Source organism: Tiliqua scincoides, chromosome 2 (assembly GCF_035046505.1).
Source record: "Tiliqua scincoides isolate rTilSci1 chromosome 2, rTilSci1.hap2, whole genome shotgun sequence".
Taxonomy (NCBI): domain Eukaryota; kingdom Metazoa; phylum Chordata; class Lepidosauria; order Squamata; family Scincidae; genus Tiliqua; species Tiliqua scincoides.
In genome coordinates, this window is record NC_089822.1 from 78,776,897 (window position 1) to 78,802,824 (window position 25,928).

General features: G+C 42.7%; 1 protein-coding gene across 1 annotated transcript in view; it reads left to right on the forward strand.

Annotated features, from left to right (window-relative positions):
• The window catches only part of CCDC171 (coiled-coil domain containing 171), a 121,171-nt gene that overhangs the window by 16,571 nt on the left and 78,672 nt on the right, over positions 1-25,928 (forward strand). The window contains exons 4-6 of the mRNA XM_066612584.1: positions 10,179-10,325; positions 18,981-19,073; positions 20,213-20,373. Coding sequence (XP_066468681.1) covers positions 10,179-10,325; positions 18,981-19,073; positions 20,213-20,373 — 401 coding nt within the window. The remainder of the gene's footprint in view (positions 1-10,178; positions 10,326-18,980; positions 19,074-20,212; positions 20,374-25,928) is intronic.

A 25,928-nucleotide genomic window follows, 5' to 3' on the forward strand; every position in this document is an offset into this window, starting at 1 on the left:
AGAGAAAGTTTTAGAGGTAGAAGATAATTTGGTGGACCCTCTCCAATATCCTAATGTCTATCACTGTCAGTTCAAACAATAAGCAGGAGGGTGGGTTGTTCTTGTCATTGCTTGTTGTCTGTGTGGTGGTGGGGGCAGATGGGACAACACAGCGTACATCTGGGAAGAGTGAGAAGCTGTGGTTTCTGGATGGAGGATCAGATTAGAAGTTTTCTGGACAGCAGGTGGAGGGTTAGATTGGAGGCTCCTGTGGTGCAGGTCTGGCCTGTGTACTGACATTGTCCATCTCTTGCTTACAGTGTAAAATAATTAAAATAACCAGAACATAAATTCACAGGATGTCATCAGTGTTTGAATTACAGTGCGTAGCAGTCATTTGACACCCGGGTTCCATAAATTTTTTGTCACCCCATTAATAAATATTTATTAATATAAATATTATATTATATTCCTTCCTCTAAGCAGCTCAGGGTGGTGTACATGGTTCTTACCTGTATTTTGCCCTCGCAACAACCCTGTGTGATAGGTGAGACTGAGAGATAGTAATAGTCATGACATGAATAATAATAATGGCCAGAAAATAAATGCAGTGAATATTCCCCTACAAGCAATGGATGAAATTCTGCATCAAATGGTATATGACATGATGGTGGTATTCCTAAAAGCCACAACTTCCAGAATTTTGGTCACTAGGGTGTCACCCCCCCCCCCGGATGTCTCATTGGCGTGTTTTGAGTTACAGCAGAGGTTCTCAAACTTTTAACACTGGGACCTACTTTTTAGAATGACAATCTGTCCAGAACCCCCGGAAGTGATATCGTGGCTAGAAGTGACATCATCAAGCAAAATAAAATAATTATAATTAAATTAAAGAAAAACAAATAAATAAGGGTAAGCTAGCCCTGTTTCACCAAGTGAATTTTCTCTGTAGCCTGCCTGCAATAACACCCCCCCCCCACAAAAATATCAATGAGATTTTCAGCCCTCCCCAGTGCCCAGTTCAGTGTAAGTTCTTATATTTTAGCATAGCACTATCAGGACCCACCTGGCTTTACAAGTCTAAAAAAAAATAAAATGGACCTTACCAGTGGAAGCCTCTGTTTTATTCTTGGGGGGGGGGGGGGCGGCTGCCTTCTGGAGCATTTTTTTGAGCCTCACTTTCATCAGATTGGGACCATGCAGCTATCCTTGCATTGCCCTTTGCCTGACTTGACCAGCAACCAAGGCACATTTGCTTACTTGTGAGTGAACACGACCGTGTGGCTTACTTCCACTTTTCATAGGGCTCAATACATTCATCTGCTTGGAAGGAGGGACTTCCTTCTTGGCTGTTTTTTGGGGGGCTGCTTTCAGTGGATAGGAACCATTCTGGTGTCATTAGATTCCTCTCAGCCTGCCCTTTCCGACGGACTAACGCAGGGGTGTCAAACTTACTTCATACCAAGGGCCGAACAGCATTCGTGGTGCCTACTGAGGGCAGGAAGTAATGTCATTAGGCAGGAAATGATGTCATTAATCAGGTCAAAACCAAAAATAAACACTTAAGAACACATTAGCTGCAAATGACAGAAAAGAAAATACACAAATCTTGATCATATTTCAAGTTATGGGAGAGCCCAATTTTCACATGGGCTGCCCTTATAGCAGTAACACCTCAGCACTGCTCAGCAGCTGAGGGCCGGATAAAAAGCTTCTGTGGGCCGCATGCGTCCCCCAGGCCTTATGTTTGACACCCCGGACTAAGGCAAGTTTGCCTACTCACAAGTAAATGCGCAATATGGCTCTGTTTCACTTTCCATAGTACTCCACGTGTTTTTGGTTTCCTGTTTTTTGGCCATAATTTTTGATAGGAAATATTTCACTTGGGTTTTTTGCATTGCATTCAGCTGGAAATTCCACATCTAACGGTATATAACATGATGGGGTTATTCATAACCTCTGCGATGTTAGCAATGTTGGATCATTTGTGGTGTCCCCCCCAAGGCTGGTACCTGGGGTGGACCGCCCCCACCCCTCGCTAGCTACACCACTGTTACAGGGACAAGGGGCCCACCTTTTTGAGCCCCACCAGGTACTACTTTTAGAAGGTTACAGGAGGCAATGATTTGCATAATCAAAATTGGATGGGAGGAATTTAGGACATGGCGTTGTGGATTTAATTAAGGGTCTCTTCCCTTGTGTTTCATAATTGGAATACTACATGAGATTTTAAAACCAGGCTAAACAATAACAGTGTGGCAAGAGCAAGTCTTAGGATTCCACAAGTAAGCCTTCGGCCTTTCTAAATGCAAACATTTTCATCAGCTTAAAAAAAAAGCCTTGGAGGCAGTCAAACCAGGTGGGAATTCCAAAAACACAGTGCCATAATTGTGAAGGTCCCAAGTCAGATTGCTACTATCCTGATTACAAAAGACAAGGACACACACTGCATAGACACTTCTGTAAATCCAAAGGCATGTACCCCTGTGAAAACATTGAGTACTTTGATCTCAGTCATTTCCCATGGCTTCTGCATTTTAAACTTCGGAAATAAATTCTGATATATATTTCAAAAACCTGCAGTCCTAAGATGTTTTTTGTCAGTTTGTAGGAACTGACTTGCAAAGTTGGCCCAAGTATAAAGTTGTACTTGCAGCATCAAGTCATTTACTGCATAATGCTTTGAATAATTCCATGTTTCTCCCCCTCCTTGCCTTTTTTGTCTGGAAGAGGATAATACCCGCCCAGTCATGCCCAGTGACTTTTGTTCTAGGAGCACAGTTTGAATGCTTGAAGCTTTAATACTGTTTCTGTTATGTGTCCCTTGTGATGGTCTTGTAAGGAGTAAGCTATCTGAAGACTTACTATAATCTTGTTCTTTTTCTGAACAGAAAGCTGCTTTAACAAGTTGAGTCTCCTGTGAACCCCCTGTCTAAATCATTGGATTTATGTCCTGTTTCTGATGCTAGTTGGAGAGAAGTTGATGGTTAAGCTCTTGCTTAACCGTAAGGGCCTGTTTACCCAATTGTATTTTATCTCCTTTACTGTGAGACCCATGTGGACCTGGGTGTGTGAAAGGTCTGAAAATACAGATGTGTTAAATTTATGTTTAGCTTCAATGCATTGGAGATCTTCCATCTCCTCCTTTTATACAGAGTTCACCAGAAGGTTATTAAAATAAAACTTACTCGCCTGAGGAAAGAACAGCTATGTGAAATCTTTTCAGTTAGTGGTATCTTTTGTAGATTTGGTAGCATTTCTACAGAAATCAGTGTGTTTAATCTTAATGCAGATGTGTGCTTCTATATGTTGGTTAAACATGTTCCATGGTAGTTCACTCTTGTTGCAGACTTCATTTGTCATAACACAATAAATTTTGTACTGATGTTTAGAGAGCGAGAGAGAGAGGTATTTTTCCTCAGCCTCCAACTACTTATAGTGTATGAAGATCAATTTTGTTTTTTAAAATGATCAATTTCTAGGATAAATAATTATATTCTTTCCTGTCTTCTACCACTGTCAGGTACTGAGATATACTTCTTATTTGAAATGTAGACTGGTGCCTTGAAATAGATGTCATCCATAATTTCCCCTAGCTATCCCTGGGCAGCACACACCATGGCATACTGCAGACACCCTCTTATGGCGATCCCACAGACAATTCGAGGGCAGGTTTTGAGCCAACAGTCATGGAATTTTCTATGACTCTTGGATAAGTCGGGGGTTAAACTTAGGGGGGTGTCTGACTATAGTTTTGACTGATTTTACTTGAGGCCAGATCCTGAAAAATAACCCACCACTAATTGTTACCTAAGAACTGTAGTCTCTAATTTATTAAAAACATAGTAAAAGATCATAAGATACATTTTTATTCTTTTTAAATTCTGGTCTTCATCACCTTTTTGTAAACACTATCAGAGTAAGTGCACTGTAAACTACATACCAGTAAAACAGTGATTCCCAACCTGGTATTCATGTACTCCCAGGGACACTCAACAGGATCTTTAGGAGTACTTGAAAAAGAATGGAATAATGGTGGAAAAAGGCAGGTCATGCTCCAGAATGCCTTGCAAGACAGGAATGCCTTGCAAGGACCAGCAAGGCAAGAAGGGAGGTAGCTAGTTGACTGTGAAAGCCCCACCAATAGCTAGTTTTTGGTCATCAATTCATGTATGCACCAGTGATTGAAAACCAGCACAGTAAAAAAGTTGAAACATAATATGGAAAGTGATCAATCACCCAGAATTTCTCAGCACACTTCTGGTACAAAATAGTGCAAAGGCAGAGTCTTCTGTTCCTCAAAAAGATAAAAAGAGAAAGCACTATGATAAATACATGAATTCTGGGCTTTCATAGAGAGGAGATGAGGGCTTGTATTAATTACAAACATATTGCTAATATGAAGGGTACAATTTATGGAAATGGGCTGCCAAGTGATATGCAAGTGAAAAAGGGTGGGAACTACTGCAGGAGATCCATGAATCAAATTCACCTTTAATGTGTCTGGTGTGTTAAGCCAGAAGCTCTACGTACAACATACAACCCATAACACATAACTGGGAGTGTGCAATTCAATTCACAGCAGAGAGATGCAGCTGCATATATTTGCAACCCTTCTTACTCAGAAGTAGACCCACTGCTTTCCATGGGTGTTATTCTTAAGTAAGGGTGCATTGAATTGTAGCCTGCTTCAGATGGAAAGGAGGATTCCCATCCTGGTGTTTTGAAAAACAGAACTGCTTTGCAAGCATTTGCAAAGCAGAACCAGGCTGCAGCAGAAGGAAGGAGAAGAAAAGGTTAACAAATTGCTTCTAAGGAGCTGTGCCTGCCTGCTGCTTGAGAAACTTGGTGCCTGTCTGCCCTTGAGAAACAAAACTTTTCAGAGTTAAAGGCTTTGCCCTCTGATTGACCTGGAGATAAGGCGAAGTGAGAATTTAAGCTTGATTACTTGGCTAAAATTTCACTTACTATAGGTGAGTATCTACAAGTAAACTTGTACCTGCACACCCCTGTTAAAATTTTTTTTAGGAGACTGGCAGTGCCCTCCTAAGAGTATTTACTCAGAGGTAAGGTACACTTACTCCCAGGCAAGTGTATTGCTTACTCCCAGGCAAGTGTATTTAGGATTGCAAACCTGATAGCCCCGTCTATCATCTCATTCCAACCATTTTCCAATGCATGAAATAGAGAGGCTGGATGTGATTGAGAAGCTGTTTGCTGTTCTTTGATTTTTGGGGTAGATGAGAAGCAAAGGACAGTAGCTTAAAGGTGAAGCCTGAAAGTTATCCTAGTCTTAATGAAAATGGCTTGTTTCTTTTGTGGCAGCTTTTCTAAGCACAGATGGTATGTGGGTGGCTTGAGGACAGCTGAAATACTTCCCCACCCTTGGAAAATGGCAGCTTTGTTTATGTTTCTGATACTCAGCTTGCAAAGCATGATATAAATAAGCTGATATTGGTGATGGATTGAAATGCTATTTATCATCAGCTGTTCAACACTTACACATGTTAGCAAATGTTATATTGATGCATGTATCTCTTGAAGTGCCTCCTACAGTAAGGAATAGATTTGAAGAGCGATTGAGTGTATTGATTTAGCACAATTTCAGCATTCCCTGTTTAACAATGAAAATGAGCTGTTTTGCTGTTCACCTATTCAAAGCAGTGGTTAATTAGTCCACATAGATTGTTATGATTGGACAAAGATTGACTGTGCAATTAGTAGCCATATAAAAGGTATAAAGATGCTTCACATACAGCTGCATTCCAGATGATTCAAGCAGCCTTATAGCTCTCAGTCAGCTTTGACCCAGGGCTAGTTGTCATGGACAGTGAAGAGGTCTAATTTCTTCCTTTACTGAACATTAAAGTGGGCAAACCCAGTGCTATTAATTGATCATTAGCTTGTTATCATGATCTTTCTTTTCCCCTCTAATACTAGTATTATCTGAACGTAGGTGATGTATTTGCATAATTATGTGTTCAGCAATGATTTTCCATGTTTGGTTCATACCTTGCTTAATGACCTAATCCTAACTCTCTCTGCAGTGATGAGGCAGTGTTAATATGACTTCCTCTGTATCTTGTGGGGGAGTTTCAGCATCTGGCGGCCTCCTCAGTGTAAGGGGATCTTTATACGAGGGTCGCCCAGAAAGTAATGCACCACATTTTTTTTCTTCAACAATTATTTATTGAACACAATGAAACTTACACACAAGAAAGAATGATGTTTCTTCTACACTCCCTATTTTTCCATGTAATCTCCGTCCAGTTCTATGGCCTTCCTCCAGCGAGACACAAGGGCATGTATGCCCTGTCGGTACCACTCCTTGTTCTGGTCACGAAGCCATTTCTGCACTGTGCAAATCACCTCTTCGTCATCCTCAAAATGTCTTCGGCGAATGGCATCCTTTAATGGCCCAAACAAGTGGAAGTCTGAGGGAGCTAGGTCAGGGCTGTAGGGTGGATGGAGTAACACAACAAACTTGTGTGAGGCCGAGCGTTATCATGTTGAATCAAACATTCACCTGGGTTGTTATGGCGCCGAAGTCGCTGGAAGCGCTTCTTGAGTTTGGTTAATGTCTTCACATAAGCTTCAGAATTAATGGTGCTGCCTCTTGGCATCACATCAATGAGTATGACGCCCTCACAGTCCCAAAACGCAGTGATCATGACCTCACCGGCAGAAGCAGTTGCTTTGAATTTTTTCTTCTGTGGAGATTGAGGATGACGCCATTCCATCGACTGTCGTTTTGTTTCGGGTCAAAATGGTGAACCCAGGTTTCATTACCTGCACAATCCTGGACAAGAACGCTTCCCCCTCATCTTCAAAACGTTTCAGCAACTCAGAAGAAATGTTTTTTCTGAGAGATTTGTGGTCCACCGTAAGACAGCGCAGAACCCATCGTGCACACACTTTTGAGTAATCAAGAGCACGGATGATTGCATCCACACTTCCTTTGCTGATTGACAGCTTCAGCGCCAACTGCCTAGTTGTTATGCGTCGGTCCTCGTGAATGAGCACATCAGCAAGCTGCGTCTTGTCAGGTGTGACAGCCGTGGATGGCTGCCCCGAACGCTGCAAATCTTGGAGCTCTGCCGAACCGCCTTCTAATGGCCTCACCCTCTGTGCCCAGTGACGAACCGTACTTCTGTCGACTGCAGATTCTCCATAAACTGTACACAAACGTTTGTGAATGTTGCCAACAGTTTCTTTCTCCGCAGTGAGAAATTCAATGACAACACACAGCTTGTAACGTACATCACTTACAAATGCCATTTTGAAACACTGCTGCAGCTACGCTATCTGTCTGAAGAAACCAAAAATTTGTGTGCGCACTCCTGAAAATTCAAATAATGTATATCTAAAGTTTCGCATTCGTACTATTACTGTAGGCTGAGAAAAAAAATGTGGTGCATTACTTTCTGAGCGACCCTCTTATGTTTGCTTCAGGGTAAGCCCCTGCAACCGCTTGCGTCAACTTGAACCTGCTCCCTACTCCAGCTCTATAGCTGGCATAAGTCCGTGTTGACCTGGGAAGGTGGATCAGGCCTAGGAAGGGAGTTAGGATTCAGCGGGTGCCATTGCCACTGCCTCTGTTCTGACCCATGTGCGGGCTTACCTGTTTCAGCAGCTATCTACTGTCCTTTGTTGTGTGGATCTGGCCACTTGTTGCTTGCGATGGGGGCCAGGCTTCATGCACTGTCACTGTCATGCTTGTGACTGCCGTAAAAGGATTTACACCACTGGAATGCTCATTCTAGTGGTGTATAAGCACCTTAGGATTGGGCTGTTGACCTTGAAAAATCATAGACAAGACAATAAGTGCATAAGTGTCACATTCACCGCATTACAATACTAGTATTTAGATTCTTTAATTAGCTCTTTACTAAGAAGGTGTTTTGGTGTCTAGTCCTGAAAATACTTTTTGTTCAATTAATCAGTCTAAGATTCAAAGTTTTTGCAGGAATATTTCTTAAAACCACTTTCCATTGTTTATACAAAGTGAGCTAGGGTCAGGCTACCTGCACCCAGGGTTGGTCCCAGGCTTCTTGGTACTTGAGGTGGCATGCCAAACGCCGCTCCCTGTCTTACCTACATGCAACAGTCTGCATCTCATATTGGGAAAGCAACAGGGGAACAGAGTGGGAGAGGAAGTATAGTGGAAAGGGGTGGACCAAATTGCCTTAGTCTGTCCCACCGCACTTCCTCATCCACTTGGTTCTCCTCCTCTTTTTTCCAATTTGGGGAGCAGCAGCGGCAGTGTCACGTGGGTGTACAGAGGTGGACCAGTCTGCGTCCAGTTGGCTGCCTGAGGTCACCACTTCAGTTGGCCAGGTGGATGGGCCTGCTCTGGCTTCATCAGTGAATCCAGTGGATAGTAGTGATACTCCAGCAGTCCGAGAGGGGATATGATAGCTCTCTTCAAATACCTGAAGGGCTGTCATGTGGAAGAAGGGACAAATTTGTTCCCCTGATAGTAGAACTAGATCAAACAGGTACAAACTGCAAGTGAGGAGATTCTGATCAGATATCAGGAAAAAATTCCTGATGGTAAGGGCAGTTCGGCGGTGGAACAGATTGCTGAGGGAAGTGGTAGACTCTCCCTCACTGGTGATCTTCAAGCAGAGGCTCAACAAGCACCTGTTGGAGATGCTCTAGGAGAATTTCCTACTACAGGCAGGGGATTGGGCTAGATGCCCTATTAGGTCCCTTCCAACTCTATGATCCTATGAACACTGTCTTTGTATTCTTTTAATTGTTTGACTTTTGGGGCACTGACCCCACCGTATCCTTTCCTGTTAGCTGCCCTGAGCCTGAGAGTATGATCTTGCTAAGCAGTGTTGCAGGGACTGTCAGTGGTAGGTACACATTGGTAACAGTTTGTGTGGCTTTCAATACCTTCCACTCCAAATGCAGCAGAATTCTTTTCAGGCAAAAGAGATAATTATATTTCTTTTTTTTTTCCTCTCACAGAAGAGCTATATGCATCTGTGCTAAAACAAGAACAACATGTTTAGAAATTAATGACGGAGAAAGCATTGTATTGGGCAGTTAAGCAACAGCAGTAAATACATGCCCTGCGGAGGCTGTTTTAACTGGCTTGGGAAAGATGCTTACCGAGCGCACAGTCAAGCTAATCATCAGTTCAGAGTATCCCATTTTCTAAATCAGTTCTAATGTGTTGCAGTAAGAAGTTGCAGATCTGAAAAGATTTTGGAGAAAATCTATAGTCTCAAGCATTTGGCTTTTAATTTTCCAGTGGAACTTCTACAGCTTCTGTTATATGCCATACATCTTGTTTTAAGGTGGTGGTAATTTGCATAGTTTTTTAATTCCCCTCATGGAGGTCTCTTTGGGTTAGATATTCCTATTGTGTGTATTCTTTCTTCAGGGCTATTTTGTATAAGTGATGTGCCAGTGATGTTGATCACAAAGCTACTAATAATTTATGAAAAACAAAGCCAGAACCAGAACATTTAATTTTAACTTGCAAAGCATTGCAGTGTGCTTTTTTTAACTTAGGCTTTGACCTTGTGATGTGTATATATGAACGTAGAAAATTGCCTTTTACTGAGTCAGAATATTGATTTGTTCTACAAATCAGGCTTTACCTACATTGACTGGCAATGGCTCTCCAGGTATTCAGGCAGGGGTCTTTCCCAGCCCTACCTGGAGATGCTAGGGGTTTGAACCCGAGTCCAGTATCCTCTCTAAGGGGTTTGTGCTGCTGTGTGGACACCTTAGGTTGCTGTTTGGTGGCTCAGTTCCATTTTCAGAAACACATGTGATGACATCACATGTCATGGGCAGATTTCTGGGGACACCAAGCTCCCAGCTGCATTGGTCTTGGCTTCTCGGGGCTTCCACTCAGGGAAAGGTGTTTGGGACTATCTGCAAGTAAAGCAAGTGCTCTGCCATTGAGCTGCAACGCTTCTGTGATGTGCTCTGCGCATTTAACTAGAGCCCTTATTGGTTCAGTGGAACATATTTTCATGCAAGTTTTAGGGTTGCTGTCTAAGAAACAATTAACATGGAACTTTGGAGATGGGACACTTCCTGCTGTCACTCTGAACTGTCAGTCCAGACTTGTTTGAGAGACCTGAAAGCCATTTTTTTCTTGCCTTTAGAGGTTGTCATCTCTTGATCTTAATGCTTGTGGTTGAAACTGTAGTAATATTAGTATTTTGCTTCATCAGGAAAGCGACAGTGCAGTACAGACGATTCATATGAAACTGCAAGATCTGGAAGCTGAACATAGTAGCTGCTCCGATATGCTGAGGCGTCAGGCCAATGAACTTGAATTTAGTGCAGAACGAGAGGCTCGGCTCAAAAAAGACCTGGATGTAAGTTTCATCTCTTTCCTCTTCCCCTATGTTGTTGTCATCTGTCAGCTGCGAGCATATTCATTGTGTACCAGGTTTGATTGCCACAAACCTGAGGACCAGGGACAAGAAAAACTGACTGAAAACTTAAAAGCTCTTACTTATTCTGAGGACCACTTAAAGGATGCATTTTTTTGTATTGGCAACCTTCAGTCTCGAAAGACTATGGTATCGCGCTCTGAAAGGTGGTTCTGGCACAGCGTCTAGTGTGGCTGAAAAGGCCAATCCGGGAGTGACAATCCCTTCCACACCGGGAGCAAGTGCAGTCTGTCCCTGGTCTGTCTCCCTGGCTATGGGCCTTCCTTCTTTGCCTCTTAGCCTCAGACTGTTGGCAAAGTGTCTCTTCAAACTGGGAAAGGCCATGCTGCACAGCCTGCCTCCAAGCGGGCTGCTCAGAGGCCAGGGTTTCCCACTTGTTGAGGTCCATCCCTAAGGCCTTCAGATCCCTCTTGCAGATGTCCTTGTATCGCAGCTGTGGTCTACCTGTAGGGCGCTTTCCTTGCACGAGTTCTCCATAGAGGAGATCCTTTGGGATCCGGCCATCATCCATTCTCACGACATGACCAAGCCAACGCAGGCGTCTCTGTTTCAGCAGTGAATACATGCTAGGGATTCCAGCACGTTCCAGGACTGTGTTGTTTGGAACTTTGTCCTGCCAGGTGATGCCGAGGATGCGTCGGAGGCAGCGCATGTGGAAAGCGCTCAGTTTCCTCTCCTGTTGTGAGCGAAGAGTCCATGACTCGCTGCAGTACAGAAGTGTACTCAGGACGCAAGCTCTGTAGACCTGGATCTTGGTATGTTCTGTCAGCTTCTTGTTGGACCAGACTCTCTTTGTGAGTCTGGAAAACGTGGTAGCTGCTTTACCGATGCGCTTGTTTAGCTCGGTATCGAGAGAATGAGTGTCGGAGATCGTTGAGCCAAGGTACACAAAGTCATGGACAACCTCCAGTTCATGCTCAGAGATTGTAATGCAGGGAGGTGAGTCCACATCCTGAACCATGACCTGTGTTTTCTTCAGGCTGATTGTCAGTCCAAAATCTTGGCAGGCCTTGCTAAAACGATCCATGAGCTGCTGGAGATCTTTGGCAGAGTGGGTAGTGACAGCTGCATCGTCGGCAAAGAGGAAGTCACGCAGACATTTCAGCTGGACTTTGGATTTTGCTCTCAGTCTGGAGAGGTTGAAGAGCTTTCCGTCTGATCTGGTCCGGAGATAGATGCCTTCTGTTGCAGTTCCAAAGGCCTGCTTCAGCAGGACAGCGAAGAAAATCCCAAACAAGGTTGGTGCAAGAACACAGCCCTGCTTCACTCCGCTTCGGATGTCAAAAGGGTCTGATGTGGAGCCATCGAAGACAACAGTGCCCTTCATGTCCTTGTGGAAAGATCTGATGATGCTGAGGAGCCTGGGTGGACATCCAATCTTGGGGAGAATCTTGAAGAGGCCGTCTCTGCTGACCAGGTCGAAAGCCTTTGTGAGATCTATGAAGGCTATAAAGAGTGGCTGTCGTTGTTCCCTGCATTTCTCCTGCAGTTGTCTAAGGGAGAATACCATATCAGTGGTGGACCTGTTGGCTCGGAATCCACACTGCGATTCTGGATAGACGCTCTCTGCAAGTACCTGGAGCCTCTTTAGTACAACTCGGGCAAACAGCTTTCCTACAACGCTAAGGAGAGAGATGCCGCGGTAGTTGTTGCAGTCACCCCTGTCACCTTTGTTCTTGTACAGCGTGATGATGTTTGCATCCCTCATGTCTTGAGGTACTCCACCTTCTCTCCAGCAGAGACAGAGGATTTCATGCAGCTCAGTGACGATGATAAAGGATGCATTATCACCTATGATTGCTGATGCAAATGGTCATTGTACTTTTCTCATGGATTTAGTATCACATAAGAAGAGTCACCCACATTCCATGTTAATTTTGCTGGCAGTTTTGTTGCAAAAAACGTGAACCACTTCATCTTTCTAAAGCAACAGTGTCTTGTGGCATCTTAAAAGATGAATCCATTTGTTTCAACATAAACGTTTGTGAACTACAGTCCGTGAGGTGTCATCCTCTGTTGGCAGATATATACACCCCTGTGAGGACAGAGAAAAAGAAAATAAAACTTGTACAAGGTGGGAGTCAAAGGGCTGGAAGAGTTCCAATCAGTGGTAATTATTATGTAAAAATAAGTTGAAGATTTGCAACAGCAGTAATAGTAAGTAAAGCATCCTTCCCTAGTTATGCTAAGTTGATGAACTGAAGTGATGAGGCAGGAACAATGGTTTCCTGCTAGAGTCTTCAAGGGTGGGTCTGGACCTGTGAGTGAAGGGACCAAATGATCATGGAATGTGGGGGCTTCTTATGTGATGCTAAATCCATGAGAGAAGTACAATGGCCATTTGCATCAGCAATCATAGGTGATAATGCATCAGGATAAGTAAGAGCTTTTCAGTCAGTTTTTCTTGCCCCAACCCTCAGGTTAGTGGCAATAACCCTGTAGACAAATGCCAATAACTTTTGTGTCTTTTAGTAGTTGTACACTGGGTTGTAATGTATGTGCCTAACCTCCTGCATTGTGTACCTGTGCGTACCTACTGCAAAGTATTTGTTAATGCCAATGCTACTGAGGATCAGAGGAGGTTTCCTGCAAATCTTTTCTGGTAGTCGCTGTACATGTTTTTTTGTACATTCTTATATACCATTTGCCATCTTCAAGTCGGCATGGCTGGGAACACCGGGATGGATGGATGGGTGGATGTATGGGTTCTAATTCTTTTGTCTCTCACAGGCTTCTGCCTATGAGTGAGATCAGTATCCCAGGTCTGTTGAACAGTAATTTTCATAGGTGTAAGAGTAATACACCTTTGTAACACTGTAAAGTCTGATGCAAACATGCAGTTGTTTCCAAGTGTCACAAAGGGCTCCTCCACCCCAAGTGGGCAGCTCAACATCAAAGTGACTTCGAAACCTCATCAACAAAGAGCCAAGGCATTAAGATTCAATGCAAATGTGATACTTTTATTATGGAGTCCACCTGTTGTGTCTTAGGGAATGTGTCTCACTTACCCCCTCCAGCTCCTTCACTCTGATAGAGGACGCTTCCCTATTGTGGGGAATTGCTAGATGGCGGCTTGCTCCCCTAATTGTTGTCCTGTTTCATTGCTCCCTCAGTCATTCAGGGCTCAGGCAATCTCATTTTGGATGTCCAGCCCTTCTCTCCATTCCTCCACCCCGTTCTAGAGCTGACACTGGAGCTTGTTCTGGCTGCCCTTAGCCTTCTGTGGGCTCTCAAGGGTGTTGGCCTGTTCCTTGGCTTCTCTCTGTCTCTGACTTTCTTCTCCCTCCTTTTTGACCTTGGGCCCCTTCATTCAATCCTGCTCCCCATGGAACAATCCTCTTTCCACCTTAGCCTCTTTTTTGTTTCTTTGTCTCCCTGCCAGTTCAACATCCTATTCTGGCCCCTCCTGCGACTGGGCAGCATCTTCTTGTGTGGCATGGGTGGGTCCTCGCAGGCCTGAGCAGGCTTATGAGGCTCTCCCCCCAGTGGTGTTGGCATTGGCATTTGCAATGGTATTGGTGGGTGGCGGGCTACAATTCCATAGATGGACTCCTGTTCAAATGTGTTAATGCCATGGTAGCTGCAAAGAAATGTTTCTTCCACATGACACAGTAAACAGCAGTCCTTGTGGTTTGGCATGGTCTCATGAAATGGCCCCATTCCAGTCTTTCAGGAGATAGGTATATTGAAGTGTTCCACAGTCTATGATCAAACTGTGGGCTTCAAGGTTTACAGATATGATGCTATTTTGTGTAGCACCTCATCCATGTAGAAGTGAGTTTTGGCCAGTGCCTTATAGATGTGTACCTCTTTCAGCCATTTTTACCCCTTTAAATTTTTCTATCTTGCTCTTGTTTGGTACAATCTTCATAGTTTTATTTTGGTTTTTTCTGCTGGGTTCTTAAGAACATAAGAAGATCCCTGCTGGATCAGGCCAAGGGCCCATCTAGTCCAGCTTCCTGTATCTCGCAGTGGCTCATGCTTCAGTGAACACTCAAGACAACAAGATGCCCATATCCTTTTGCCATTGCCTTGCATCCCACATTGAGAGAGAGGCTACCCCTAGAACCCAGAGGTTGCACGTAGTCCTCATGGCTTGTAACCCGTGATGGACTTTCCCTCCAGAAATATGTCCAATCCCTTTTTAAAGGCATCTAGGGCAGGGGCCATCACCACATCCTGTGGCAAGGAGTTCCACAGATTGCTCACTTAGTAAATAAATATTTTCTTTCATCTGTTTTAACTCTACCACCATTCAATTTCAGTGGACATCCCTTGATTCTGATGCTGTGTGTGAGAGAAAAGAACTTCCCCTGTGCATCCCATGCGTAATTTTGTCTGCCGCAATCATGTCCCAATTCAGGCACCTCTTTACTAGACTAAAGAACCCCAAACACTGTAGCTTTCATTTTGGTTGCTGTCTTCTGCATCTTTCCAGTTCCACTATGTCCTTTTTGAAATGTGGCAAGCAGGACTGAGCACAGTACTCCAGATGTGGCCTTACCACTAATTTGTACAATGACATGAAAGTATTGGCCTTTTAATTTTCAGTCCTTTTAAAAATTATCCCAAGCATGGAAATGGTCTTCTTTACTGCCACCACGAAAGTGGGTCGACACTTTCATTGAGCTATCTGCTAGCAACCTAAGGTCTCTCTCTTGATCTGTCATAGAAGCTCAGAACCCATCAGTGTATATGGGAAGTTTTGGCTTTTTGTCCCAATGTACATTATTTAACACTTAAGTTGAACTGTACCTGCCATTTGGCTGCCCATTCCCCTAGTTTATAGAGATCCTTCTGGGGCTTTTCACAATTCCTTCTGTACTTCACCATCTGGAAAAGTTTAGTGTCATCCTCAAACTTGGCCACCTTACTGCTTGTCCCCAAGAAGAGCCTGCAAGGTCTGTGATTGAGATGGTGTAGTAAGATGAATGGGAGAGTTGCACATCATTTTCCTTTTTAAAAACATCTTCTTTGGTGTGGACTGTTTGAAGAAAAGAGAAAATCAGTGCACATGTCATGGCCAAGAAATATTGCTGGAGAGCATCCCTGATTACTTAAACAGCTTTATGGATTTGAATGATGATGAAGTAATTGAAGCAAAAATGAGCCATGCTTTAATGAGCAGTACAAATGATTGCTGCAGTGTCTTTTCAAACATTTAAAAAATCATTTTAATGTAGCAGTTCAGGATATATTTAAAGAGCTCCCACAAACCTCCTGTTAGGAAGGTTTGTGGTGATCCTTCAGTGCCCTCTGGTGGCTGTTTGGAGGAAATGTCACTAGCTGGCTATTTCAAGAGGAGAGAGAAAAAAGCCCTGCTGGGTCAGACTGAAGTCCTTTCTAATCCATAGTCTGGCATAGTCATTCTGATAGGGGCAGTCAGAAGCCCACAAGCAGGACATTGAATGCAATTACCCTCCCGAGTGGCATCAACTGCAATACTTTTTATATTTTATTTAAGAGCTTTCTACTGTAGTTTTCATGCAAAATAACCTTGCCAACAATAAAATCATATGCAATATAAAACAGGATTTCCAATAAAATGTTGAAACAAATGTCTTTGTTAATTTCTTCACTCGCTAGAAGAGAGTGTGCTACAACCATGCTTGCTACCAAACAAAGCACCAACAGGCTTTCTGCTGCATCAAAGGCTGTTTTTTACATTTTCCTTCCTGGTGGTTTGCGGGGATGCTTCTTGATACTGCTTCTATGCAGGAACATGCTTGAAGGATCATGCGTCAATTATTGTATATAATGCAGCACTGTCAGTGTGCATGTTGCTGAACAATAGAATAGAAGCTCCAGCAATGGCATCTGCCGATACTATCCTCCCTTTTAGAAATCCTCCCTTTCTCTCCGTGTACCATCTAAAGAGCTGATGCAGGTCCAAGGAGACCTTTTGTGGAGCAGGAGGCTTGTGGAGAGGTAAGGAGATTTAACTTCTTTCTCCTCTGAAGCCTCCTAATCTGCCCTCTTCCCTCTTGCTGGATACAGTGAGCACCTTTTTGGCACAGCTGCACTAGCGGGGGGGGGGGGCATTAGTCCTGTTAAAATGATTTAAATTAGTTGCCAATAAGTTGCCTTGGTTTTTCAGCATGGCAAGCTCTCTCTGGCCTGCAGCCAAAGAATGATTTAAAATAAAATTTTGGCAAATATCAATGACTCTGATGCTAGGAGTACTTAATACATGTGTAAGTAATAAAATAAACCATCTTTAAATATTGTCCTTTTGATCATAATTGAGATTATGGTTCCTGTATCAACCGCAGCCTGGGTGGAAGTTTCTATATTTTGACCCTTTTTAGCCTTAAAATTTCCATGTAGGATCAGGTTATTGTTAGTATAGCATTATAGTTATTGGTGTAAGACCAGGGATTAATGCGGTCCCATGAATGTATTTGGAATGCGCTTGCCACTATTTGGTCTGCAAATCCATACATAAACAGTGGAAAGACAAATGTAAAATGTAAATAAAAAGGTGCCCCTAAACTGGATGACAGACATTTTTTTAAATGAATAGGAAGTAGGATGAGAGATTTATTAGAAACTGAGTTTAGTTTGTAAAATTTGTTCTTTTGTTTCATTGCAACTCCCAAGGTCTACCCATTCACAGTTAGCTAGGCTTGTGGTCTCTAAGATGGTCTATTGATTGTTCAGCCTCTTTCAGCAGTATGGGCGGTCCACAAATGTATCTCTGCTGCCTTCCAGGACATTTTTGTATTGATGTTATTGCATGCTGTCAGGTCTCTTAGATAAACAAATTTTGTATTGTATACTTAAGCCAGCAGGCCTGATACTATGTTGGTGGTCCTGGATGACATGCCTAGAGGCCTTGTTTACTTGCTGTGACATCCCAGAAACCTTGCCTGTGCCAGTGGGGTCTTCTATGACAACCTCTGTTGCTGGTTGGGTTAGTTTGTAATAAGTGATACACCTAAAATGTTTTTATAGGGGAAAAGCTTGGCCATTATGAATGTTCTTGGTGTTAGAATGACTTATGTGCCTTTTTTAGAAGCTGCAGAGGAATCATAAATTAAGAGTCCCTAACCATGCCAGTTAAAACAAAAATCAGGAATGACAGTTCAAGTTGTACAAGGTGGACATATAGATTCATAGTAAAGTGATTAAAGCTGCAATCCTGTACATACTTAACTGAGTGTCCCTTGCATACAGTGGGATTTCTGAGTAAACATGTATAGGATTGTGCTGTAGGGCAGTGGTTCTCAAGCTTTTAGCACCGGGACCCACTTTTTAGAATGGAAATCTGTCAGGACCCACCGGAAGTGACATCATCAACAGAAAACGTTTTAACAATCCTAGGCTGCAATCCTACCCACACTTACCCAGGGATAAATTCCACTTACTATCATTGTTAAAAAACATATACATAGTAGCCTATTAAAAGTACAGATCTGTAAAGTTTCCCCGAATGTAGATACATATCTTGATAGCATTAAGTCTGATATATTAAAAATAAAATATTGAAATGAGTGGAGACTTACCTGAAATTGGCTCGCGACCCACCTAGTGGGTCCTGACCCCCAGTTTGAGAAACACTGCTATAGGGTTATAATCCTAAACACACTTCTCTGAAAGTAAGCCCAGTTGAATTTAATGGCGCTTAATTCTGAACTGATGTGAATAGGCTAGCATTGTAATACTCTTAATTAGGATATTGGTTTTTAACTTTGCCTTTATTCAGCAGTACTCAAGGTCGTTTGTTTAGACCCTAATGCTTTATAACAAAATATACACAAAATAACACTGATGGATTTCCAAGTCAGCAGCAAGAGAGAAAGCATTGCAGTAGTGCATCTGGAGAGCTTCATAATGTAAGATCTAAGTAAATGGGCCTTTTTTGTATTTTAATTTTGCAACCTAAAACTAATGAAGCTGCCTTCTCCTGAATTGTACCATCTAGCACAGTATTTTCTACATTGACTGTAGAAACCCTGGCTCTCCAGAGTTTCAGGCAGTGATTTCTGGAAGGTCTCAGACTTTCCAGCCCTACCTGAGATGTCAAGAGATTGAACCTGGAACCTTCTGCATGCAGAGCAGGTGCTCTAGCACTGAGCCAATGCCCCATCACTCTAAACGGAATAAGGAAGTAAGCTAATTGTCGTCTCCAAGTAGGATATTCCATAATAAGTATGAAATTGTACCTTGTTTTCCATAGATATACCAACATTAAAAAGGCCATCCATGGGGCACTAAGGATCTTGTGATTGTAATGCACAAAATCTGGAGCTTCGTATGGGAGAATATGATCTGTTGGTATGGTAGCCCTGGGCCCTTGATGACTTTGAAGTTCATGACCAGCAACATGAATAGGGCTGAGGACTTAACTGGAAGTGTGTGCAGTTCAGCAAAGGGCTTAGTATGCTCTCTGTGCCCATTAGGAATTGGGTAGCAGAATTCTGAACTAGGTGAGACATCAGTCTTCAAGACCAGTCCCAAATAAAGTGCATTATGTTAACCTATGCAAGTAGTACCACTGGAGAAAGATACTTTTAAAGAAAGATTTTCAAGGTGTCTGTGTCTTTAAATCAGTATAACTTCTTTTTTCCCCTGTAGGTAGCTGCAGTGAGAGTGAAGAAGTTGGAAGAAAATATTGAGGCTGAGAGAGCAGCACATCTGGAATCAAAATTTAATTCTGAAATAATTCAGGTGAATTGGTGGCAGATGTTTTTGTGGCAGTGACAGGTGCATGCCAGGCTAGTTTGCATCTGAATGATTATCATGTGGTGAATTGGTCAAGATTTAAGTTTCAGTGAATAAGCATGTAATGGGCTTTGGATAATTTGTTAAGAAAAATGATACTTAAAAAGTATTTGACAACTGGCTTGTTATGTGCTTAGAATAGTTATAGTAGGTTCCTTTAACAAAGTTATAGTCTTGTGGCATTTGGAGTATCAAATTCATGGTAGCATAAGCCTTTCTGGACTTCTTAATCAGATGTTGTGGACTGTAGTTCATGAAAGCAGCTGTTATAATACATTTTAGTCTTTAACATGGTAAGAAACTTACTTTGCAAGAGATTTAATGCTGCTGTAGTCCAACCTATGGAACAAATCAACAATACAGAAGAATAGAATAACTTTGTGCATAACAAAGCTGACCTGGGGCCCAATTCTATACAACTTCTCATCACCAAGGCAGCTGCAGTGCAGCCCCGAGTTAAGGGAACAAATGTCCCCTTACCTTGAGGAGGCCTCCCTGACTGTTGCCCCACCACAGGATGCAGTGCACACCCCATTGGCACAGCTGCAACAGCCTCGGAAAGTTAGATAGGATTGGACCCCTACATTGCTGTACCACCTTGGCATCCTGGGTTAACTTATGATGCTGGCACAATGTAGTTGGTTTCAATATTATACCCACTTAACAGTCATTACTTCTGATCTTGTTTCCTGACTCTTAACAACAGCATCTATGGATTGGGAATGGGCTATATGGTTGTATTTTCTGCACAAGCCCCTCCGTTCTCTAACATGAATTTGCCAGGCATTTCTGTTGCTGCCATTGACTGCAGTTTGGTGTAACATCTGCACTAAACTAACCCAAAGATTTTGACATCAGGGAATCCAAACCTAGCTTGTCTGGGTCAAGAATGTAGATTGCTTAGTGTTAATTAACTTTGATCAGAAATGTCAACTCCTAAGCATTGTGGAGTGTGTGTGTGGGGAGCTGTTCTTACCTTATGCCTGCACAGTTATTGTTTTGCCTAATAATTAATCTGGCGTATAGTAATACAAGTGCAACTCTCTTGGAGTAACTTGATTGTTCTTTCCTTATCATTTTTGCAGTTAAGAATTCGAGACCTTGAAGGATCTTTGCAAGTGGAGAAGGCCAGCCAAGCAGAAGCACTTTCTGACTTGGAAATGGTGAAAAGCAAATTTAAAGAGGTAGAAAATGCTTATGAGAGAGAGAGGCATAATGCTCAAGAAAGCTATGAAAAACTCAATATGTAAGTTGTATTTTCCTGATTCAAAATCTGTATTACTTTGCATATGACAAGGAAAGAATCCCATATCTTGACTATTTCATATCACAGAGCCTTGTTTCTGGTTTACGTACTTTGAGCTGGTAGGTTGATAAATGGTTGTCTAACTTAGGGCACAATCATAACTCCTGTGTTAGGCCACCAAAAGTCACTTGCACCGACCTGGGGGTGTTACAAACGTGCCATAAGGCACGTTTACGCTGACTCAGGAATCAGGGAGGACAGTGCAAGAAGTAGCACTGCCGGATCCAGGCCCAGGGGTTTGCGTAAGTTTGTGTCGGCCAAGCTTGGCCAACGCAGGGATCTGGGGGGATGTGGAGAGGGTGGGGAGATGTTTTGGGTGGGGGGAGGCTGGCTGCGGGCATCCCTGGGGGCGGGCAGGTGGGGTAAGGATTCTGTGATTATGCTAGATCCTGACCCCGTTCCCAGAGGAGCCCCTCGCTGCTCCTTTCTGCTTAAATCTGTACCACTTTGGCAGGTAGTGCAGATCCAAGTAGAGCCTTTGGGGCCAGTTCAGCATGACACGTGGTAAGGGGAAAGTATTTGCCTTGGGTTGCACTGCTTCTGGCCTCAGACTTATGCTGGATGCAGCACAGGCTGGTGGCCTGCCAGGTCCAGTGCAAGTTAGGATTGCACTGTAATTGTGTGAACCAATTTTCAACAGTTAAAAAAAAGGCAGCGAGGAGGGACTGGGCAGTGGAGTCACTCTTGGTCGGTTTTCTCATCTTTTCTCTCCACTTCCTCCTTGCCTCCGTGGTCTCTCTGTCTTTTCTAAAGGCAGCAGGATCTACAAGGGTGGCAACTGGAGGAGATTAATAGGAGCAAAGATGAGATGGGGCAGGAGTAAAATGTATACACTGCACTTTATTCAACACAGGGCAGGGACAGCAGCTGAGGTTGGTCTCAAGTGCTAAAGGGACTTGGGCCAAGCCTGAGAATAGCAACAGCAAAGGCTTTTTTACCTGTCCCTAAATTAGGTTACTGAAATCAAGAGAGTGGCAGTGAGGGAGGAAACAAGGAGTGGTTTTCTGTGTGAAATGACTGTGAACTTGGTTCTGGTACTGCAAATAGATTTCTGGGTTGGGCATATGCTTCAAGGCACCCCATTTCTTAACTTGTAAGTATATGTTTGTCCCAAGCTATTGTTTTGCTCCTGGCTCCGACTGGTGGTTCTCAGGATTCTAGCAAAAAATCAGAGTATGTCCAGCAAGCCTGAGGTCTGCCTACCTGCTTTGAAGTTCTTGTTTGAGACTGCAATCCTATTGCAGGCACTTATTGGTCTGTAAGACTGATTGAACTTTGAGAAAGAGACTTCTGGAGAAAGATGCATAGGGTTACTTGATATATTAGAGAAACACCTATATTTTAAATACTGAGATGACTATTAATTTGATGGGCTGATCTCCTGAGATTGTCTTTCCAAGCTAAAACAAGGAAACTCCAAACTGTAGAAAGTATCAAATGCCTGGAGATGGTAGACTGAAACATATTTGCAAGCCAGGCGGAATGATGCACAATTTTATGTTATGATTGTTTCTTGTGTGACAAACTTTGTTTACCTCTGATTTCAGAGCCTCTACATCTGTGGTGTGCATTCTTCTTAAGCTTTGAGCATAATCTTGCTGCTATAACCCTAAATGTATGGTGCTCTTGTGCCTCATTCTTACAGCAGCTCTTGCTTCAATCAGTTTTTTAATGTGAAATCTAATTGGCTGATGTGACTGCCCTGGATTGGGGTTTGGGAAGTTGGGGGTGAGGTCAAGTACAGTTTTGACCTATTTATTTGAAATCAGTGCATAATGTGAAATTATGTATAGTCAAAATGACCCTTAAATCTGAAATATTTGTACTGTCTCTTCAAAAACTAAAATCACATTACAAGAGGCATGCTGAAACTACTGAAGGGAATAGTAGATCGATTCTGCTATCTCAGTGAATGGAATAGCAGGCAGAATTGCTTGCACTGTTTAAACTGTTCTCTCTCTCTCTCTCTCTCTCTGTGTCAAGCATGTACACCTGAATTTACGCAAGTCAAATGCGCCTAAGAGGTGACTTAACTGTGTGTTGGTTTTTTTTACGTGTTTATTTTACATCTTTTATATTTCACATCTTCCATACCAGAAGTTCAGTCTGCTCAGTTCAAACTTCATAACAGAAGTTCAGCCAAATACCTGTGTCTCTGAAGCTTTCAATGCAAATTTTGGAAACATGAATAATTTTACAAAATAAGAGAGATCCTGGTGACATTTGACTTTCAAATCAAGTATATTAGTATCTAATACCAAGAAGCTTGGACACAATGTTGGAGAAAGCTCTGAGAAAAGATCTACAAAGTCAGAGTTTTATTTTTCTGCTGGTAGGAGAAGATGAGTAGCAGGAATAACTTATTTTGGTGGCCAGCTGTATTGGTAGATTAGAGGGATAACCATGAGCTCCATTTTGATACTCAAGATTACCAATATTTAGTATATTTTTATAACTGACTTTGTTTTCTTGTAAGACATTATGATACGGATGTATCATCTTTCCTTGGGTATTGATCAATTGTCTTTTTCAGGTAGATTTCAAATCATTTTGCATCAATTTTTATTATGGTCACGTTTCTCCATTCTGTTTCTTGGTTTGGCATTTGTGTTTAGTGGTTATGTTAATTTTCTAGATATGTTCACTATTCTTACGTTGTCTCCCAATGTAAATTCTCATTGGGAATGTTCATGTTTCATTTTGTCTTCAGTCTTGTTTTCATTCATCTTCAACTTCTCTAAACCACTGTCTTCATATTGGTTTTTGTGGTAATAAAACCTTTCAATATTGGTGATGACTGATGGCTGCAGTAAGAATTCTTTTTCAGTGTGCTAAAAATAGTTTGCTGTTGTTGAATTTGTGATAATGAAAAATGCTACTGTTAGAGCAGTTGCTTTCAGTCTTTGAAATAATTGTGTATTTTTGAGGGCATGTGTGCATCTCACAAGTAAACTGGTTTTGAGTGTCATGGTTCCCCCAGATCCATGGGGAGTGAGAAGCATAATGATCTTCAAACAGAACTAGACACATGAGAGAGAGAGACATTGGTGATCACAAATGTTATGACTTAACTATCCAAACTGTGGAGTCTGGATACATACTGTGGGCTTACATGCTATTATTTATTTTGGAGGCTTATATTCTGTGTTTCCAATTTTAAGAAAAGCTCTAGGAGTTCTTCATAGTTTCTCTTCCCCTCTTATGTGAGAAGTTCTCTGTTCCTCTAATGGGGTGCAGCAACTATAGTTTAGTGTTGTGTCCCAATTAGATTCTAACAATTATTAGAACTAATCAAGATTGCCTCAAAAGCATGTTCTGAAACAATGCTTTGAAGTGGCTTTGTGAACCCATAGTTTTCAGCAATATAGTTAGTTCTGATGGAAACATAACACTATGATTTGATTATAGCAAACCATTATGTTCCGGGGGGGGGGGGGAGAGAACAAAGCATATGAGCCCATAGCTCCATGGCAGAGGTGATGCATACTTCCTGAATCCCACTGTGCTGCCCCTGCTGGTGTGAGCACCCCCCCCCAATGGATGAGGAAGAGGATTCGTGAACAAATGAGCTAATTGCCCAATCCCCCTTCTCTTTATTTGAAACAAGCATGAAAGTCAGCCCCCCTGTTCCATATCCTTTCTGTTTGAAATGTATCTCCTGCTCTTGTTTACTGCAAACAGAAGCAGTTTGGAGCAGGGAAGGTCCCTGTTGTTCTTGTCATGCATAAGTAAAGGGAAGTGGGTGGGGAAGCTCTAAATTTTGGAAGTACCAGGTAGGTGCGAAGAAGTGATTTGGAGCAGTGGCAGCTTCTCCCTCTTCCTCCAGTAGTGCTGGAGAGAGTAGGAAGCTGCTGCTGTGACCCTTTTTCCAATATGCTCTCAGCAAATTGGAAGAGAAGTGGGACCTCCAGCGGAGCAGCAAGACCTGAGGACCGATGGAGTGAGGGCTTGTCTGTTCAGTGCTACTCCAAAGGTACTGCTCCATGTAACCATTTCATGTTGCTGCATGACAAGGCTGGTCCTACTTTGTGGTTTTGAAGTAGAACATGTTGCGTATGAACCGGACCAGAATTTCAGACTTCAGGGTTTTTCACTTTACAGGTGGCCTCCCTTATCTGTGGATCCCGTTTCCATGGTTTCAAGTATCTGTGGATGTGGGCAACCTCCCTGCATGCCCATTAACTTGTTTTATAGACTTACTCCGGCAAAAACGTCTTGCTTAACAAGATAGCTATAAGCTTACAAGCTTATAGCAATGTTCAGGCTGCCTCATGGCAGCCTGGCTGCTTGAAAAAAACTAGGTTGATCTTAACAGGAAGCAGAAGTTAACTGCTTCCTGTTAAGATTAATCTAGTTTTCTAGTCAGCAACCTGAATGTCACTGTAAACTTGTAAGCTTATAGTGACCTTGTTAAGCAAAACATTTTTGCTGGAGTAAGTCTACAAAACAAGTCAATGGGCATGTGGGGTTGACGGTGGTGGTGTGCGGAGGCAGGTGTCCTCCATATCCGCAATTTCTGTATCTGCAGGGGGCCCCTAGAATAAATTCCCCCTGGCAATTCATTTGTGCCAGCTGCTTTGCAAGCTTTTAATGCCAAAGACATACCTCAGATTTTATATGGTATCCCTATATGGATGCCGGCATACAAAGGGCCCAGTCTAAATTCCTTTACAAAATTTTTGGCTTACCACATTGTATTCCATATGCAGCACTCTGCCTGGAGTCAGGTCAACATAGATTGCAGCTACATGCATGGTCCAGTTTTTTAAAATACTGGGCCAAAGTCTTTTTCAGGGCTGACCATGATTTGCTGCTAAACGGGCTGTTGGCCGACCCAATGATAACTTCTTGCCTAGCCCTATTCTGTAAAAAACCCAACAGATGGGACTTGAGGTTGATCTACAAGGGGCTCCTTCTCCTGAGGTTATTATCAGGCTTATGATAGCCAGACTACATGACATAGAGAGGTGAGAGATTTTTGGCGCAGCACAAAAAAAAAGTTCCTGTTGAATTTCCAACTTAAAATTGCATTTGGTCAACAACCAAAATATCTGTCCTTCCTAATACACCCCACCCGGAGTGGAGGGCTTTCACCCTGGCACGTTGTAATGTGACCCCCTCTAATGTCCTACTCGGCAGATTTAGTAATGCCTCCAGGGGAGAACGTTTGTGTAACTGCTTCTTTGGTGAAGTAGAATCATCTATACACATTGTGCTGCGCTGTCCTAAATTTCCCTTGCTCAGTACTAAAACAGGGCATTCAGAGAATACTATAATTCAGTACCTTTTGGGGGGTGACGACGAGCATATAACCCTTTCAGTTGCACAGTTTCTAAACCTGAGTAACTTGAACCGAGCCAAGCTTTTGGTTCCAAGAGTAGATCACAAAATATTTATGCCAAATAAAGGTTGAATGAATGAACATTCCCACTCCGATATGAGGGCTCACCTGTACTTGTAAATAATAAAACAGTGAAAATCAGTGAAAAAACAGT